General features: G+C 40.7%; 1 protein-coding gene across 1 annotated transcript; it reads right to left on the reverse strand.

Annotated features, from left to right (window-relative positions):
- Positions 1-1,590: 1,590 nt before the first annotated feature.
- On the reverse strand, positions 1,591-16,566 carry LOC148030324 (pectin acetylesterase 7-like). Its single transcript, XM_087686633.1, has 13 exons — positions 16,226-16,566; positions 16,033-16,095; positions 15,819-15,901; positions 15,558-15,684; positions 15,349-15,452; positions 15,136-15,222; positions 14,811-14,935; positions 13,948-14,008; positions 13,540-13,593; positions 4,809-4,886; positions 4,616-4,721; positions 3,675-3,814; positions 1,591-1,998 (listed from the first exon to the last, which is right to left on the reverse strand). Exons 1-13 carry the CDS (start codon positions 16,293-16,295, stop codon positions 1,894-1,896), a joined length of 1,203 nt encoding a protein of 400 aa, XP_087542759.1. The 5' UTR covers positions 16,296-16,566; the 3' UTR covers positions 1,591-1,893.
- Positions 16,567-16,902: the final 336 nt, after the last annotated feature.

Here is a 16,902-nt window from a genome sequence, read left to right on the forward strand (position 1 = left end):
TCGCAGCCAATGGGCTTGAAGTTCACCTATTGGGTGTTCTAAAAGATTGGCCCATTAAGATTGCCAACGTCAATGCCTTGATTTATTACTAGAATACCATTGAATGCAAAACATAAGATTAATTGAGGACTACGGCAACAAACTTGTTTTCTTGGGAAATAAGAAGAATCCAATAAGGAAAAAAAAAAAGAAGAGCTAACAAGACGACTTTAATAGGTTTGGATGCCATTTTTAGCATGCTTAGAGAATATACGAATTGTTTCATGTGCCAAAACCACTCAATTAGTATGTCTCTTGTCCTAAAGATGAGTAGAATTGGATGCATATCCTTGCAATCGTAGACCCACTATTCACGAAAGAGGTAAAGTCCCATGAGGCTTATGAGATAACAAGTCAAAAGGAAGCAAAAGAGTCCATTGTGCATTGCTCAAACCATAGATGGATTCAATCTCAGTGCAAGAGTTCATGATGAACCCCAAATCATTGAAATAACTAAGGGTAGGTAAATGAATTTCAAACTACCGATAAAAAACTAGAGCTTCAAAGGATACTAGGTTAACAGTGATGGTGCCTAAAAGATAATCGTAAAGTGAACTCATCAATATTCAAAGAATTGTTAGAGAGGTCTGTTTAGCAAGGAACCAAGCTACATCATATATTGATTGACTATCATAATGACCTAGCAACAAACCTTATGAAAAGTAAAGACTCAAATGAAGAATACAATAGCAAATTAGAAGAAACGTTAGAATGCAAGTGTAATGAATCCACTATTATTCAAATAAAAGCACATGGTTGAACAAATCCTTGCAGGCCCTAAACCCTCAAAGGTTGAAGGTTTGCTAGTTGATGCTATTGTAGTTAGGATTAATTCACAAAAGGAATGGTTAGAATATTTGGAGGTCTTAGACACTAAGTCACAAGGTACAAGCCTACAAACCTCATTCCTACCTTCAAAGTCCTTCCCATTGAGAGGCCGCTACATAGCATACACAATCATTACATAGATAGAAACCAAAATGTCTATGTTTTCCTCTCCTTTGCAAAGCCTATTATTACAAAAAGGCCCTTTTATGTCTATTATTGTTTCTACTATTCATCTACTCACACCTTACTAATTATGTAATAATTGACATATGCATAATGTAACTATATAGATACTTGCATATATACACACATTTACCATATAACAAACTTGCATGCCTACATAGATATACACAATTACTGTATGTATATTGTCTTGGTATCTTTATCCACGCATATTGCATACATATGAGATACAATATACCAAATTTTATACATCCATGCACCCTCACACATGCACATAGAGCTACTTGACGGGGTAAATTTGCTATGCCAAATTGATATAATCCAATGGAGCTGCAAATGGCATTAATGCATGGATTATCATTCAACTTCCGTAATAAAAACCTTAAAATTGCTTGTGTGAGCTTCATGTTGTATTGGATTAGACACAGTTTTGGATGCGAATAGATTGGTGCCTCGGAGGATGCGGGGCGTAGGGATCAGACTCACACACCCGTTGAACACAATCCACTACACCACGACCCTGTTGGTGGATTCAACACATTTTTGAAACTCCGTCCAAATTTTAAGATGTTCATTGTTGCTTGAAATTCATACCTATTGCACTCCAAATATACCAACCAAGGTGCCTGTCATGATCCATCTGGTACTCTGGCGGTTTGCATGTTGAATCAACTACGTTACAAAACGAAGTTGAAAGACCTCACGAGGAAGAAAGAATGTCAGACTGCATTAGTTTACACCTTCCAAAAAAGGGAATATAAAAGTCCTTCCTCAACAATCTTCTATCCATATTATCTCAAGAAGCTCATTGTACAAACTGTGCGACGACGACATTTGTCATGATCAAAAGACTCCTCGGCAAGTCGGATTACAGGGATAGGGGCAATCGATGTCCTTTGGAACGGCTCCTCTTCCAAATGCCCAGAGTCCCGTTGCATCGATAATCGACTGCAGCATACAACACTCCTTGTCAGACCACCGTTTCCGTATCAGGTTGGATATGGCTAACCTTAGATTAGCAAAGTACAATCATATATTGAACTTCTTAGAATGTGCTCACTGCTTGTTTCGCATCGAGGCACCAAAGCAAGTTTCACTGGTAAGAAAGATTAAAGCGACTTGTGGTTTCTCAGGCAGCAGAAAATGGGTAAACCCCCAAAAAACCTAACAAAACCACAACATCAAACACATTTTTTTAACTTTATCCATAGACTTGAGAACCGATTATGCTATGCCTCCGACCAAGAGATGGTCATGATTCAACCGGATACTGAAACTTCCTTTCATCGTGTTAACTGTTGTGTAATTTGCCATCGATCACCAATTCGCAGCCAGAAAATACCGGTCTCATTCACCTCCTATGGTAGACTGGCCTTGGGCGTATCTCGGGGTTACAAAATGCTTTTAATATTTGATTCAACTACAAGCATCCATGGTCATATTGGTAAAGTACAAGGATTGTTCCTGTAGCGAGTGGGTTCTATGGTTTTCTCCTACAAGCGCATGGATGGGGCTACTGTATTGGATGTGAAGCTTAATACAAACAACTTTATGTTTAACTCTGTTGCAAGCTTTGTGTGCACTCGGGCAACTCACCTGGATAGATAATGCCAAAGCTTCTTAAGAGGAGGCTGGGATTTGCATGTCAACACTCAAAAATCCATACATCTAGGTGGCATGTTTTGAATGCTACCCAAGAATTCCAAATTTTACATTCCTTTTTGCTTTCCTCTGATGAATTCTTGGCAGGAGATCCTATCATGTACTAGTTGGCATGATTCTCGCTAAACAGGATGCAAACTTTATTTGGCCCAAGTTTTTCGTTACTTTTGGACTGTTTGATTGGCCAGAAACGAGATCCTTGCACGACAGACTCATCAAGATGGTGGGCTTGTATTTGAGGACAATCCAAGATGTGATGACGGTTCATAGGCAATCCAAAACTGGGCATCCTTATTAATCCAACTAGAATACAAACTCTGTTTGGGCTAAGGTTTTGGTTATTCCTTCTGCTGCATCCGACAAGATACTGGGTTCCTAGGAATTGGAGATTGATGTCAACTAAGATATTCTGTGGCAGTACACTCTCCAACATGTTTGAATTCCTAGGCGTTACAGATTATTTGAACAAGAATAAAGGATCCAAAATGATAGCATGCTCGGCTGCTCAAACATGTGACTCTGTCACACATCAATGTCACACCAACAAGGTATGGGCTTTTGGAGAAATTCCACCAACTACCAATTTGCAACCAAAATATCCCCATCTATGTCGTCTTATGCAATGGTTTGATGACTAGAGTTTGGCAGATCTAGTCAAGAAGAAATGCTTTTATTTGATTCAGCTTTAGGTATTCATGGTCATATTTGTCAGGTTTGGGGACTATTGTTGTGACAAGTGGGTTCTTCCTTCATGGATGGAGATTATCCATTCCAGTACGCTCTCATGCTCAAGATCAGGCTCAAGCATGGTTCAAAGTGGTATTTGAGATTGTTTTCTTAGTTGTGTACATATGGCTTTTGTTTGCTAGCCAGATGGCCTCTTGTACTTCTGCTTTAATGTATCAGCCTTTACACAGAAAAATTTTGTTTTGGGTTTGAGGGGAGAGAGAGAGAGAGATTACGGTGTGATTTACTCTGGAGGGGCCATTCCACAAGAAGTCCGATTGTGATTGTGTGTGATAAAAACAAGATATGAGAAACAAGCCCCAATGGTCGAAGTTCTGGACTGGAGCCAAGGCGCTTAACATGTCCCTTCGAAAACCTGCAACCAAAAAAAAACAACACAAAATATCACTCATTGCAGCAATCGTGTCCAACAGCTTCCACAGGAGTGAAAAAACCCATACTTTTACCTTTGGAAATAAACCAAAAACAAATCAAAACAGCAATAATACATGTACAAAAGTCTCTATACATAAAAGTAAACAAATAAGCTACATTTGCAAGAACATAGCTGGCAACTAGACAAACAGGGTTCTTAAATGGCTTTTGCTATAATAGTGCAAGCCTGGATACTTTCTCTAGTGTTTGCATTCGACTTTACAGTTAGCAATGGCATCTAATTATCCAAAGGCCAGTTGCTTATTGCCCAAAGCATGTTGAGAGCTTTGATTCCTGGATTTGCTGCAACTTAGGCTCCCACTGTATCAGCACATGAAACTCTACTTTAACAGCAACTCACACAATAGGTCTGCCTATGCAATCCATACACATCTAGAGACATCAGCAACCATCAATGAGCTTACCGTGCTCATGGATCACCTAGAACTTGCTAATATTTGTATGGCTGTTCAAGGTGGTAGAATGCACAAAATGAGTAATGACAAATGAAATTGGAATCAAGTGTGGATGACAATACTGTGATACAATTTCAGATTCAGTTCTGTTAATTAAAAGGGTCTGTGCTGCAAGACAAAGGGACAGATCTGTATGAGACTTTTATATGCTGACGTGAATTCCTGACCAATGTTGTATATAATTCATTTTGATTTCACATTTGCTGGAGTTTCCATATGAAGAAAGAGTTCGAAAAGCCTAGTAGGGCAAAATTATGTAACCTGACCTTGCAAAACAGCCAGTTCGCTCTCAGAACAATTTGAAGGATTTTCTTTGCACAGCAGCCATGTTCCGCCTTCATCTTCTGAAGGCGGGACAAGCCCAGTGCGAATCTGAAAAAGTATAACTTCACATTTCAGTATAAAAACAGGTTTGAGTGATGAAATCAACTTGGACTGAATAAATAACGAATATCTGACCTGATATGTGTCATAAGCTGATTGTAAAATGAATGTGGGAGGCTTGATAAAATTGAGAAAGTACTGTGGGAAAAAGCACTGTTTTCCAAAAAAGAAGAGGCTCAGCCAAGTCCAACCTTTTAGTTAAAACTGGTCCTTATATCCTATAAGTCTTCTATTCCAGCAGCAGTTTATCTTATGATGCTTTTGCACTCAAACATGTAAGTAGCAAAACCAACTAAATTCTATGCTTATGTAGATTATCGCATCTCAAAGACCGAAAGCTCAGACTTAACACGATTTTCAGTGGGAGTTGCAGAATGCCAATGCTGAGCAACCACTACATCTAGAATAAATTCACTATCCAACCATGAACTCGTAAGGGAAAAGAATATAACCCATATCAAATGTGCAAGGACTCCTAAGAGCCTAGAATTACTTAGCTTTAACTTGCTGAAAGGAAGTGCATCAGCCTTTAGTATGTCTATGATTGTTGAACAGCTTCTGAGGGTGGAGTAGAGGGACAAAGAGCTGCAGAAAAGTGCCTCATTCTTTCAAGCTGTATTAAAGACCAAGTGCACTACACATCACGGATGCTCTATAGAAATGCCTTGCTGAGGCCTACAAACATATAAGTAGAGGTTTCCAACTAGCTATTACATTTCAATTGCAGTTTATTTGAACTCCAGTTCATTGTTGCAGCTTATCCTAAGCATTTGCAATCAACCTCATACCTCACAAAACTGGATAAGCATACTCCCTTTGTGTAAGTCAACAGGCAATGCTTTGAAGTATCTCAAACTGGGAAAAGCAGTTTATTTGCAGTCAAGCTCACTGTTGCAGCTTAACCTGAGCATTAGCAAGCTAGATCATCGTACTCCATTTTTTGTTAGCAGATCAATGTGGCTGATGTAATCCTACTGCAACCCAGTGGATATGTGGGGTAAACTCATAAGCAGTGCTTTAAGGTAATCCAAACTGGGCAACCTACACGGGATTCCAAGGCATGTGCGAACAGTCATAATCTATGCATGCGCACACATGACAAAAACATGGGAAAGCACAGTATGAAAATATCAACATCACAGGTGAAGTACAATGGTTTTTTGTAAAGAAGCACGAAAGAAAGAAAGAGATTGAAAAGATGATGACCCGATGAAGACCCAAAATGAACATGATTCTGTGCCATTCATATTGTTCACAAAGCCAAAAATGAGGTCCTTTGAAAACAGTAAGAGAACTCTAAATGACAAGATGGGAATCTACCAAGGAGCTAAAGGGATTTACCACATCGACCAAAGAGCTATAAGAATTTGCCAGTCTTTTGTGATGCCCAATTATTCAATACTGAGCATGAATAGTGAAGGTTTGAAGAAGGCGATGCATGTCTTCCAAGGGTACTCTGCATCTCATATGCTTTGCAATGTTTCTTTTTTGTTTAGGGAACAGCTTAAACATTGGCACACCTCCCACTAAACATCTTGTTTCAAAGGAGATTCTGAATTCAAAGGTCTCACATCTGCTAGGTTGTAGATCTGGTCAATGGCATACTTTACTAAAAAGATCATGAATACAAGGTGGTTAAAGCAAGCCTTTATATGCCATTTTGGCCAAAAGTGTCATTCAAACATTCATTAGGGGAAGCACCCAAAAAAGGCCTTTAGCTTAGGAGTTAATCACTTTTTTAAGCTAGTGGACTATGATGCAAACCAATGGGATGGTGTGCACATTTTAACCACTCCCTTTTCCACTTTGGCCCACAAATGTGGCTTTGTTCAGAAAGATAGTGGTTTTTCCAATTTAAAATTCTAAAACATGGGTCATGGGCTGACAAGTTTTAGAGGGATTTTTATGGGCTGACAAGTTTTAGAGGGATTTTTGAAATTGAAATCAAAAAATCGTCTTTTAATGATCCAAAAGTCAACGCCCACATGCACAAAAGGAGGAGATCTTGTCACATGTAAAGGGGCTTGAAGATTGCATGTATGGGGGGGTCAAGCAATGTAAAAAGCGCTAACGTGCACCACCCTTTTAGGCCGAAATTCAATTTTCTAACGCCATCCCCAGCTCACACATATGGAGGATTTGAACTCTACACCTCTAGCTCCTAGGCCCTTGGCCCTTGGCCCTAGGCCTAGGCTAAGGGCCAATCTTGTTAAGCCACCTCACAAAAATTGTTAATAACAGAATTTTGTGCTTTTCTTTTCCCCTTCTTAACAAAAACAACCCATGGTTTTGCATAACACCTCCTTTGCCCTCATCATTGCATTCAAGCCACTTAAGATTTGAGATTATAAAAAGTAATCCTTCCCCAATCCATTTCTTACGAGGCCCTTTTTGAGTCCATATTTTCCCTAATGAATAGCTCTCACGAACGAATACTATCCAATATTGCAATTTGTGTTGAATTTGACAAATTTCGCAATTTGTGGTAAGAACTAAGCAAAGCTGTTGACTCAATGCCCCTACTAGTTCCCTGGCCTTGCTCCAAATAAGCTTGTTATGCATCCGAAGCCCATAGCTTCTCGAGAATCTTTTGTGGACCAATAAAGATTTGGCTCGATGGTCTCTAACCTGATTGGCTCAATCTCCTTTGTAGTTTTGGTACTAGACTTTGATCTACAATTTGATCTTTTTCTCCGTTTCTTTGCTTTGGGTGAGAGTTGGGGTATGGTCACTAGAGGTGGCAACACAGGTGATTTAGGCAACTAGATCCATAGATTTCCCACATAGTACCCTTGAGCACATAGCAACATTTTGAAGATCCATTGTGGCATTGTGCTAACTCTTTGTCAATGTTTGTGGTGGTATTCCCAAGATCTCTATTTCCTACTATGTGTCAATCTTCTCCTAGTAGCCTTCAAGGTTGTGCTATAGCTTTTAGTAGCCTTGGCTCTTGATTCTAGTCAAGAGAATTCCTACTAAGCGATACTTGCTTTTGCAGAAAAGTAAGAGAATATACATTGGTATCCATAACCTCAGTTACTGTCCATATATGATAGCACCAAGTGACAAGTGTTAGAGATTCAGTCATCCCCTGGAGAGGCACAAGCAGTGTATTGTTATGCAATCAGTACTCTTAGGCATATATACGCATTTCCTAGATCAAGTCGGACAATTCCATGCAATCATGAGTTGATTTCTAGCAATTCCAAGCAGTTGGGCAGGCCAAACTGGATGCATAGCATGCCACATGGCATGCACATTATTTACGCAGCATTTATTATTATTATTTTATCGCTTCAATGGTTTTCATGTAGCAATCAGCCAGTTTTTAACTGACCAGCATATCTATAGGTTGGCTTGCCCTAGTCATTTCTCACTTGTTTTTCAACTGGAGAGAGATCTTCTAGCAGAGATACACTCGACAGCCCGTTGGACGTATCTCTCTCCTTTATTTCAGCATTCGTTCACTGCAGATTTCTGCGTTCTATCTCTTTCTCTTTCTCTCTTCTCTCCGTGTTCATTTTCTTTCAATCCAGTCATGCACTTACGCATTCCCTGCACTCTAACATGGTATCAAAGCAACATTGAAAGGTTGATTGATTGTGGACAGACCTGAAGAGGAGATTTTAGTGCCACAAAAGTTTGTGATTTCAAGGTTTGAGGTGCATTTTCAGCCTTTTAGTGCAAATTTTGTATTTTCAACGCCTTTGGTGTAGAAACAAGTTTGAGATGAGCGGAGGAAGCCCTAGCAAGCTGCATTTTTGGCATCAAAGAGGACTACCCTTCTTTTTGTGCGGGTTATTCAAGTAACAATGTCTTCCAAGCTCAACATGAAGTTTTAGGCTATTATGGACCATAAGGACCCCATGTTACCAACTCTTCCTCAAGATTTGAAGCTCAATGGGGAGAATTACCACATCCAATGGGTAATGATGCTTGCCATCTTGAAGTCTTGACTCCAATGATTTGGAAGAGCTCATGATCGAGGCCAAGATTTCTTCTAATGAGAAAGCTGAGTTGGCAAATGTATAGGCACATTGGGACAAACTAAACGCCCAAGTCTAATCATTCCTATTTCTCTCTTGCACTCCGGACATGATAGCCCATATAGAGCATTTGACCCATTATTGCTCGAAAGAGATGGCTAGAATTAGATCAGTTGTACAATCAAACTGTGATGAAGTGGATGTCTCTAGATGTATAGATGCGGACGTTGTACCTGTCCAAGTCCACTCCCATGTGGGAGCATGTGAATAAGCTTTGGCAATTGCAGATGCAAGTTCAGAATGCAAGGAAGGCGATTATCTCAAGGGCATGGCAATAACTCTTCTTTTGCGGTTACTGCCCCAATTTAGTGCACTCTACTCCACCTTGATTGCTTTAGGGTGGATAGATACTCTTAAATGAGAGGAGTTGGTTCCGATGGTCTTGGATCATGAGGAACAACTCAAAGGACAGAACATTCCCAAGTCAAAGGTATTGACAAGTCAGTCCTCTCAATAGAAGGGAAAGAACAACAACAAGGAGGATGAGAAGACCAAGTAAGATAAAGCCAAGGAGTCTACTTGTCACATTTGTGGCAAGAAGGATTGCCCAGATGAGGACAAGGACACCAAGAAGGAGAAATCTACAAAGGACTCAAGAGCAATGGCTACCCCTTCATCAGCCGCCTTTCTCCATTTGGAGGTGATTGAGGATTTCACACCGGCGGCGACTAATGTAGTGATGTATGGGTAAATTCTCATTGGTGACAATTCTTCAATCCTTAATAAAGACAAAGGTGATATACAACTGATTCCATGGGCAAGGTGGTGCTCACACATCTATGTGTTAGGTTTGGGATATCTTCTTTCACTAAGCAAGATTTGTGCTCTTGGCCTTACAATTGTTGAGTTTAATAATAAGGACTCCTTCCAAGTTGTTAATGGATATTCTCGACAGGTTGTACAGTCTACAAGATGCGGGCTTCATCAGCCTTTACTTCTTTCTTCTTAGACATAGACCGATCTATGGCATGTTCAATTCAATCATGTCAATTGAGGTCATCTTATTTGTGGATTGCTGGAGATTGGGGTGAGCCACCCACCATATATGTCTTGCATTCATGGCAAGTAGCATAGAGATGCGATTCCCAACAAAGATTCGCGTAGGGCAAACAACCCCTTGGAGTCTGTTTTGATGGACTTAAGTGGACAAATGAGGACGAAGTCCCGTAAGGGAAGTTTATACTTTATGCTCATTGTTGATGATTTTAGCATAATAGCATGGGCGTACTTCTTGGAGATGAAGTTTGAAGCATTCTCACACTTTAAGGATTGGTTAATCTTTGAGGAGAACAAGCCTAGTAGGAAACTCAAGACCTTGCGATCCGACAAAGAAGGGGAGTTTGTCTCCAATGAGCTAGCCAAGTTTTGTGCAAATCGTGGCATTCACCAAGACTTTGCCAACACGAACACACCTTAGGAAAATGGCATATTGGAGCAGGAAAGAATCGCAATGTGATCAAGATGGCACAACTATGATGGAGTATCAACAAACACCCAAGTGTCTATGGGCTGAAGCAGTGGCCACCATTGTCCACACCCTTAATCGATCTCCTACATCGGCCATAGCTGGTATGACACCTTTTAAGGCTTACTTTGGTCAAAAGCTAGATATTTCTTACTTCAAGGTATTCGAGTGCGATGCCTATGTTCACATCCCAAAGAAACAAAGGAACAAGTTTGAGCTGGCTTCCAAAAGGCAAGTATTCATCCGCTTCCAACTGCATAGGATAGTGCTAAGCATCTTGTATTTAGAGATCTGGTGATAGTTGGGGGCTAGACACCTAAGTCAGTGCCCTTGGAGCCTATGGCCCTTGAGACTCCACCATCAATGGAGGATAAGCTTGCTTCCCCACCAAATTCACCCATTGAGTTGATACCACTGGATGTTCCAAAGACTTCATCAAAGGCAAAGCGATGAGTAAGGTACTGCTCTCCTCCTCATTCGGCATGTGATACACTCCATGATGCAAGGATTGAGGAAGATTCTAAGGAGTAACAGCCATAAGATGGACCACAACGATCCCGAAGAAACCAAGCATACTCCACCAAGCTTGTTTGTACTAATTACTTTTTTATATCTCATGCCATACAAGATAGAAAGCCCACCTTCATGAAGGAGGCTTTGCAGTCAAAGCATTGGAAGAAGGCTATGGTGTAGGAGTTGGATGCTATTGAGTAGAATGGCACTTGGGATCTTATGCTCACTTGCTTATTTTAAAGAAATCTTGTGATTATTGAAGTGAAGATTGTTGCAATATCAGAGTGAGAGCAAGAGAGAGTGTGCACAAGATGGAGAGAGAGAGAGCACAAGTACAAGAAGAAGATCTTGCTTAATGAGTTGTTTACAAGTACAACTCGTACACTCTCCTCTACATTGAGAGTGACCTCTAAGATGTTTAAACAGCCTTTGGATGGCTAGGGTTAGGGTTTTCCCCTACCCTCCAATTCATTCACACCTAGCTATTCTTATCCACCCTTGCATACATAAGGTTCACATGCCTCTCTCTCCCCCCTCAATGCCAGAGTATCATTGGACTACAAGACATGGTAATGCCCCCCTCAAACAAAATGGGATGCCTTTATAAATCAGGCTACAAGAGTGCTTATAGTAGAGGATTTATAGATTTAAAAAAGTTAATCATCAGGTGGTTTGGAGACAAAGTCGGCATGTAAAGGCCATGCACAGCCCATCACACCACTCATTGGAAAGCTTCGATTGCATATACAAGGATATGTGGATAGCGAGAGTTCTTCATTGCTCCACTTGAGAGTTGTGATGTATTGCTTAGTATGCCATGGTAGCACTACATGCATGCAATGATTGATTCTCATGCAAAAAAGATCGCTATTCAACATAAGGGAAAGGTACTCACACTTGATGTAAAGTTGAAAGGTGAATCTATCCCTATTGTATTTGCAGCTGCCATTTCCAAAGTAATGAAAAAATTCTTTCAGCATACTTGGTTTTCACTAAGGATAAAGACAATAGTGAGAATGTTGGGAACATGTCTAAGTTAGAGAAGGATTGCATGTCATTTTTGAAAATATATGCTGATTGCCAAGCTACCCTTATCTACCCTTGCATATGTAGGGTTCACATGTCTATCTCTCAACAAAGATGAGGTAGCCACATCTCTTAAACAATGTGCACACATGTCACTGCAAGGTAAATTATCTTAGGTTGCTAGCCCACAAAAGATCAGGGTTGTAGCCCATTGTGATGATGAGTGAAACAATAATCATGATCCTGTTGCTTATGTTCAAAATGGAAATAGAGTTTGGGCTTACAAGAGGATACATCTATAGATGACTTGACTAGGATCCAGAAGAGTGGGGATGGAGAGATCCATCCACCACAATGCTCGAGACATTCCCTTCTACCAATACATGACCAGATGATGGACAAGGATTCAAATGAGTAGGATAAGGGCCATTCCAGCTACTTCACATCATTGTAAAGATAGGATATCACCCAACCTTGCTTGACAAAACATTTGAAGGAGACTAAAGGAGAGCTTTTAAGATAAGGAATTTACCCTCTTTGTTTGGCTTTCGGGCACATGGTAGGCACTTAGATTGGTTCAGCAAAGTTCTCATAGCATGCTCAAGGTGAGGTGTGACTAAGAAGACTCAAGATGCTAAATTTGGGACTCTTCTAGAGGACGAGAGGTCTATAGGGGAGCACGAAGGGGTATTTCTTTTCACATCGCACGCCACCAAATAAGAATCATTTGCACTCCCGACTTCACCTAGATGGGTTGAACACTGCATTGTTATAGATGGGAGCCCTTCACTTACAATGAGCCTATATACCAACATCACACTTTCACTTCAAAGACTCACTCATCTTTGGACAAAGATCATCCACACTCTCAAAGGCACAAGGGAAGATTGTATTGAGATTCAAACCCCATCAGAAGGAGGTGAGAGGCCTTTGTGGAAGTAGGAGCACAATGCCTCTAGTTCTATCTAAATTGGGGCATATTAGGAAGCCAAGAATTTAGGGTGTTGTCACTAAAACAATCTAGAAAGATTCTTGTTGTCACCAAAGCAATCTAGGAAGCCAAGAATCTAGATTGAATCTTTGTTTCTAGGCATAACTCTGCCACCTTATTCCATCCAACACTACACACTTCCAAACTAGTTATTTTCTGAGGCTTGTATTAGGCATTCACTCTTGAGAATGGCCAGCCTAGGTGGTATTTCATAAACCTAGAATGTTTTCCTCTGTTTTCTACTTCAGGAAGGATATCATTGAATGGATTTTAGTAAAACACTATTTTCTTAACAAAAGGAAAAAACAAGACATCCTTGTCCAAGGGGAAATCCACCATACAGTTCCAAAATGTAAACTCATGCTGCTGTTCATCAAAAAGGTGGAATGTAGTGAGAAAGTATTTGACCTCTTGATAGACCTAGTATGGACGTGACCCTACTGAGTCATACAACTCTGCCGTTGCATTCCCTAATAAAAGCCATTCTTCCACATAAAGCTTTAAGAAAAGCTAAGGAGCCCTTCAGTGTGAGGGGAACTCTCACTGTACTATGATGGAAAAAAGCATAAACCTCAAACTGTTGATCATCGAGAAGGTGGATCTTCTCACACACTACAGGTGGCATACACGGCAACCACACATCATCACTTTATTCTGTTATAACCTTGTTGCACAATGAAAGCCTTTATAAGCAGGTTTTTTTTTTTTTTTGGGGGGGAAGGGGGGGGGGGGGGGGGGCGGGGGCGCGCAGAGAGAGAGAGACACCTGCCCAGCATCTCTGACTGCTGTACATCCTTTTGGAAGGCTGTTACCTATGTTCTGCAAAACATCATAAAAGAGCTGTCAATAACAATATCTTTGTGGACGTTACTTGTAGTTGGACTGAACATAATACTTAGTGTATTCCTTGGAGGTCTTGTATAGCTCAAACCTAGGATAGGTGTTCTGTCTTAGAAAGAGAAACTTTGAAAACTTCAAGTCTAGAAACTTCATAGAATGCTTTCACCACACGTTACATCCTTATATTTCCCAACATGAAGAACAGTGGAAATGGATCTTTTTTTGAAAACTGCCATGAGGGTCAACAAAACAAATTGTGCAGCAGCTAATTGTTTCTCTGCTTTTACTAGACACTTAATAAAGAGGACATGGTCACAATGAATGTAGAGTTACCTGAAGATTTACAACTTTCCTAAAGTACGACTGCATTGAAGAACTCCCAGTAATGTCTGATCTGAAGAGAGCATCAGCAAAGTGAAGGTGAGCTGCTTTACCAGAAGCAATCATTTGAGACTGAAGCAGGCATAGTACTAAAGCTATGAGCACAAAGATAGCTGCTAAAATTTCATAGATGTAAGACATGGCATATAATGCGTTCGTAGGAGAGGAAGAAAAGGAAGAAGGGATTATGTTAACTACGGTAATCATGATGGGCCTCTCTGGAGTCTGAATCTCCTCTCTTGCCAATCTTTGACCTCTCCCTCTCCACTTTTTACTATTTCTTTACAATTCCCTTGTAATTTCAACTTATTGAGGAAGAGAAAAAGGGGGGATGTCCCGGGTCCCCACTAAGCCATCTTAAAGGTGTACAAATCATACTGCCTTTGCTTGCATATGTCTCTGGTAAAAGCATGCCTTTATAGAATATAATCTCAAAAAAATAATATAACATCGGCTATGATAGCTGCACTGTACTGAAAGTTGCCATTAGGAGAGGGTATAATGGCAACTGCAAACCAGAAGTGAGTCTGAGCCAAATGGAGCAAGAAAATCATGCAAACTCTCATGGGCCTCCGTCTCTCTCCCTTGCTTTCTCCCTCTGTTTCCCAGAAGTACTATAGCCAAATTTTGCTCTTATTTTGGTAGCTCGGGTTCAACCATGCATGCTCCCATTATTAAACTAATAGGACTGAGGACTCCCTTCAATACAAGACCAACTTTCCCAGACATTTTTTAAGAAAAAGCATCATAGCAAAATTTCTTGATAAACCAATGCCTCGCTCCTTTAATAGAAAAGGGTTTGTAGTGGACCATACATGTCAAGAAAGATCCCTCCATCACTTAAACACTTGACATCTACACCTTCATGAAGTAGTTCTTGTAAATCATTACAGTGTATCAGAGAAGCAAGACCGCCTGCTGATTCTCCTGAAAGAATGACCTACATAGACCAGCAGTTCTTGTTTGTTAGAGATCGGCTTCTATGTCCTAAGGACAAGCCTACCATGTGAATGTGACTTCATTGACTCATTACAGAATACTGAACAACAGATCCTCATTTTTCCCAAATTCAACAATCACTACTTTTAGTTGGCGTATACATGGTGACAAGCTTCTCTGCTTCAAGTGCAGAGTACACACCTGCACAGCATGAGACATGCCCTTTGTAAGGAGATCTGCAATGATTGCCTGCCATATTCGTTGTCCTCGAAAATAAACCATCTGTACCTGCACATGTAAGATTTCACAGCAATAAGCTCATGAGTGGCAGTACAGATGTGATCAATAAGGAATGCATCTCTCTCTGCTTCGTGCAAAGTACTTGAAAGAGACTCTAAAGCACCCAATACAAACCCTGCTTGTTCCAGGCATCTGTACAGATAATGGAACGTCTGCATTTCCACTAAAGGAACCTCCATCACAATATCTAACCTTTACTCTATTCCAGCTAAAAAAGTCTGAAAACAAATAACGAGATCTCTCCTTCAGCATAAGAATTGATGACTACATTATCAGAAACCTCTCCCATCCTTTTTTAAGCAAAGAAGAATCGACACACTCACAAGGATTTTCATCAGGCGAGCTACTTAGGATTCCCTGAAAAATTGTGCTATTCATAAAATGTGAAGATCCTAGAGACGTTAGGCTGCGTTCAGCACATGATACACCATCTGCACACCATGCTCCACCCTGCTTCAAACAAAATGTAGGTAAGGTCGATTTTACAAACTCAGCACAATAATCATGGCATGCACACTCAAACGGCCGCAATTAAAAGATATTTGCAAATAAGAGAAATAATCAATCCAGTCTCAGAGCCGTACCTGAAAAAGGATAATCCACTTGTCTACACCGAATCCAGTGCCTTGATCAAGATGATAGGCAGGTGCGCTTCCATCTAGACAAACTGTACCAAAATACACGCTTTTCTTAGAAAAAGGTTAATATTGCTCATGCCACTAATATCCGCATAATGCAATAGACTTGAGCAGCTGTCTACTGGCAATATGTACTAGTAAAATGAAGGCTCAATTAAACCTGCTCCCTTTTCAATTGCGGAAGGTACAAGCGTAAGCTCCACAGGAACGGGAGCCGCTAATCCTGCATGAAAGGTTGAAAACTGGTTAATTACTGACAATGATGAACTAATCTTTAATGAGATTGACAGCTAATGTATAACTCATGAATGAATTTCGTTATCTCTCTAGGCCTCTCAAGCGTGTATTGGTACCAGGTATCGAGCTCAAACGCAAGGCAGCAATACAGAAGAATAAGGACCAACATTGGCATGATAGACGCATGGTCGGAAAGGCTGGAAAGCTATGCCAGCACTGAGGCTTCAACGGTGTGAGGACAGGGAGGGCGTAATGGCATGATATTTGATTGAGCGAAGCGATAGTGACTATAAGAACTGCTGCAAGCAGCAGAAGGCCGACCAGCTCCGCTTCTCATGACCGACTGCTGGCGTAGAAGGGAAGGGAAAAGGGAGGAGAGCATCATCAAAGGATCCCGGGCATGTGCACAGAGAGAGAGAGAGAGAGAGAGAGAAGTGGCAGCATAAGGAGTGAGAAAGCTCACATGCAAATGCTGTAATGCGATGCGATCATCCAACGACCACTAGCTCTGCATATATATTAACAGGCCAAGTAAACGAAGTTAATGCCCTCTCTCTCTCTCTCTCTCTCTCTCTCTCTCTCTCTCTCTCTCACAGATATCATCCATTCATCATCTTCTCATCAGCAGCAAAGGAAACCCTCCCTGTATCCTTGAGTGCGGGTCTGCCATCATTCTTCCCATACAAATAATAATGCACCATCAAAAGGGAATTCAAGCTAATGCCCTGAATAGAAAAACGCACGATGAAGGTGGATCCATTGGCCCCGCAGCCCCGCTTCGCTGGAACCAGGA

Source organism: Lygodium microphyllum, chromosome 10 (genome assembly GCF_053477565.2).
Source record: "Lygodium microphyllum isolate KBCC chromosome 10, Lygodium_microphyllum_v1.1.10, whole genome shotgun sequence".
NCBI lineage: Eukaryota > Viridiplantae > Streptophyta > Polypodiopsida > Schizaeales > Lygodiaceae > Lygodium > Lygodium microphyllum.

Excerpts from the sequence above, each read along its gene's own strand:
- LOC148030324 (XM_087686633.1), bottom strand. The coding sequence starts at position 16,295 with ATGCGTCTATCATGCCAATGTTGGTCCTTATTCTTCTGTATTGCTGCC. Across the intron at positions 15,685-15,818 it reads AGTGGATTATCCTTTTTCAG|GGTGGAGCATGGTGTGCAGA; the intron begins GTACGGCTCTGA and ends TGTTTGAAGCAG. Across the intron at positions 15,223-15,348 it reads AGATGCCTGGAACAAGCAGG|GTACAGATGGTTTATTTTCG; the intron begins GTTTGTATTGGG and ends TTACATGTGCAG.